At 31.5% G+C, this 2,775-nt stretch overlaps 1 protein-coding gene across 1 annotated transcript; it reads left to right on the forward strand.

Moving 5' to 3' along the window:
* The first annotated feature begins 1,761 nt into the window (after nucleotides 1–1,761).
* LOC147543855 (lachrymatory-factor synthase-like) lies at nucleotides 1,762–2,398 on the forward strand. Its single transcript, XM_086637460.1, has one exon. The coding sequence runs from the start codon at nucleotides 1,792–1,794 to the stop codon at nucleotides 2,290–2,292; it is 501 nt and encodes a 166-aa protein (XP_086493586.1). The 5' UTR covers nucleotides 1,762–1,791; the 3' UTR covers nucleotides 2,293–2,398.
* Nucleotides 2,399–2,775: the final 377 nt, after the last annotated feature.

Consider the following 2,775-nt stretch of genomic DNA (forward strand, 5'->3'; position numbering starts at 1 on the left):
CTATAGAATAGCGAATAATTTCTTATTGAATTTAATTTTGTTGATTAATTGGTTGTGAGTCTTAAAGTCAAAGCTCCATTTTGTAGCTTCGGCGTTGAAGGTACACAGACATCCGAATTTTTTGGAGTAAATGATTTTTAGCAACAATTCATGTTAAATAGTGGGTAACAGTTAACCAAATGAGCTACAGTTAATTTTCATGAATAAAACATAACCCTTGTTGCACTTAGTCGCAACTAGTATGATACAGTAGAAAGATAATATAAAATCATCATAAAATTATAACTTTTTTTCGTTAAATGATGTTGCTCAATATTCGTAGTCTTCCATGGTTAGGTTAATATAACACGATTTTGATTTCCATTTCCACTTGAGTTAACTTTCTTTTGACTATTTTTCTAATACTTAAAAAATTCATTAGGCATACAATTTATATGTAGATAAGTTACATAATCTAGAAGTTATGACAGTCATTTATAATTGCTTTTACGTTGGTTGTAGCTTGTAAGTAAGTATGTGTCCGTTAGTAGACGTTTAATTCTTAGTTGCATCTTCTTCAATTTTTCCTCACTAATTGAATTAGTCCTTTGATCTAAATTCTAGTTTTGCATCTACATACAAGATTGTCTTGCAGTTTGATCTTTCAGTTAAAAGCAAAGATATTTCTCAAGAATTAAATAAAAAGGTGACACATTATGGACAATAGTTTTAAAAACAAAAAATATTTTAGTTTTTAGAAGTCTTGTTGGGATATAAAAAGTAAAACAAATAGAAGACCATTATATTTTCACTAGACATATATCATCTACTAGAAGTAGTCTAAGCAAAACTATTTTTCTTTCATTTTTTTTAGTCTTTGAGCTTTCAACAAAAAAAAAAGATCTTTGAGTGTTTTAATTTATTCACTTTTCGCTGTTGATCTTTCATTTTGGATTAATTATCCTTCGTAGAGTTGACATGGCATATTTACAAAGTTAACTCCCCTAAGTAAAGCCAGAAAATTTTGGATCTCTTCCGGCCATTAAAATCTCAGGACCGGCCCTGCTCAGCTTAATATTCTTATTGAAGCTTCTCATGGAGTCGTTTCATGCCTTGGAGAGATTGGTGGTTTTGTTCAATTCAAAGGGTAAGACTGAGAAAACATCTAATTAGATATAATTCGTTTATCCTTTACTTTAATCACTAGAATCTTTTGAAAACTACATGGTTTTGTAATATTCCAACCCATGTTGACCATTTTTTAATTAGATATGTTCGAATTATGTGTAGTGTTGATAATTTAATGAATATATACTATTGTTGTAACTTGTAAGATATAGATGATGAGGGAGAAAATGAACAACTGAGGAAGAATATGAAGATGAAAGAGACAAAAAGAAAATGGTAATAATTAGATACATAGTTCAACAAAAAAAAAAATACATAAATAATTTGAGTGTTGAAATGCAAGTCTAATATATGTGCCAACCCATAAAGGAGTAAAATAGGAAGGATATAAAACAAGATCGAACTGGAAAACAGACGGTAACTTAAAAAAAAAAATGTGGGGTCAACTGAACGAGTCGCTCACATTATAGGGGTTATTTGAGAATGAACTCTTTTTTATGTTGCAAGTTGAGAATTACTCTATAAACTAAAGTTCCACAAACTTAGCTAAAACCCTAATCTTAGGGGTATCTTGGTAATCTTAGGCTAAGTAACATTGTATAAGTTTCATTTGAAGCCGTTTAGTCTTTCACTAAATTTCATAATCTCATTCATTTGTGTGTTTGTCTATCTCTTACTCTTACCATGGCAGGTGAACAAGCTCAACAAAAATGGGAAGGCAAAGTTTATGCTAAGCTAATAGGCCCTACAGCAGAACAAATATGGTCTTTCTTGGAGAATTTTCAAGACATAAATAAGTGGCTACCTGGTGTTAACACCTGCGAACTCATCGAAGGCCTACCTGGACAACCCGGCTGTATTCGATACTGCAGCGGCACTGCAGTACCATCAGAAAGTGGCGAAGATTCGCCAGTTAGTTGGGTTAAGGAGAAGTTATTAAGGATGGATCCGGTTGAGCGGTCCGTAACATACGAAGTTGTCGAAAGCAACTTAGGATTCAAATCATATGTATCGACGATGAGAGCCTACTCTGATGATCAAAGCGGGTCAACAATAGAGTGGTCATTCGTAGTTGACCCCATCGAAGGGTGGAGATTGGAAGACTTGGTTTCTTATATTGATTCATCTGTAAATATCATGGGTAAGAGAATGGAAGAAGCTCTATCAATGGAATCAAGTAAATAACCAAGTATGAATTAGTTGCCTTTTTTTTCTATATCTAGGGATTTAGGGGGTCTGTGAGCTGTATTTGAAGAATTTGCAATAAAGCATTGACTTAAATTTAGTTAAATAATTAATTTAGTATTTTTTTTTTACTCATAATGTATTATTCTATATATGTATATATAGAATAATATTCAAATATTTTCCATCTAATGAAGATTGAAGAACCTACCAGTTCATCATATTTAGATATAGAGCTTGGATATAGAATAATTTTCAAATATTTTTACCATCTAGATTGAATAAAGTCTAAGGACAAGGAGATATGCTCTGGGGACATTGAAAAATGAAAAGGGTAAAGAGGATAAAATTTTTCTTCTAAAAGCTAGTCAACTATATATTGATTTAAGCTACTTACTTTATTTAAGAATTCAAAAAAAAAAAAAGAAAAAAGAATTGTTTGCTTTCTATCTCTCCCGCCTAATTTTAAATTGCGTGAGAAGA

Source organism: Eschscholzia californica, unplaced genomic scaffold (assembly GCF_041429995.1).
Source record: "Eschscholzia californica isolate CP2 unplaced genomic scaffold, dmEscCali1.0.p SCAF_4, whole genome shotgun sequence".
In the NCBI taxonomy this organism is placed as follows: Eukaryota; Viridiplantae; Streptophyta; class Magnoliopsida; order Ranunculales; family Papaveraceae; genus Eschscholzia; species Eschscholzia californica.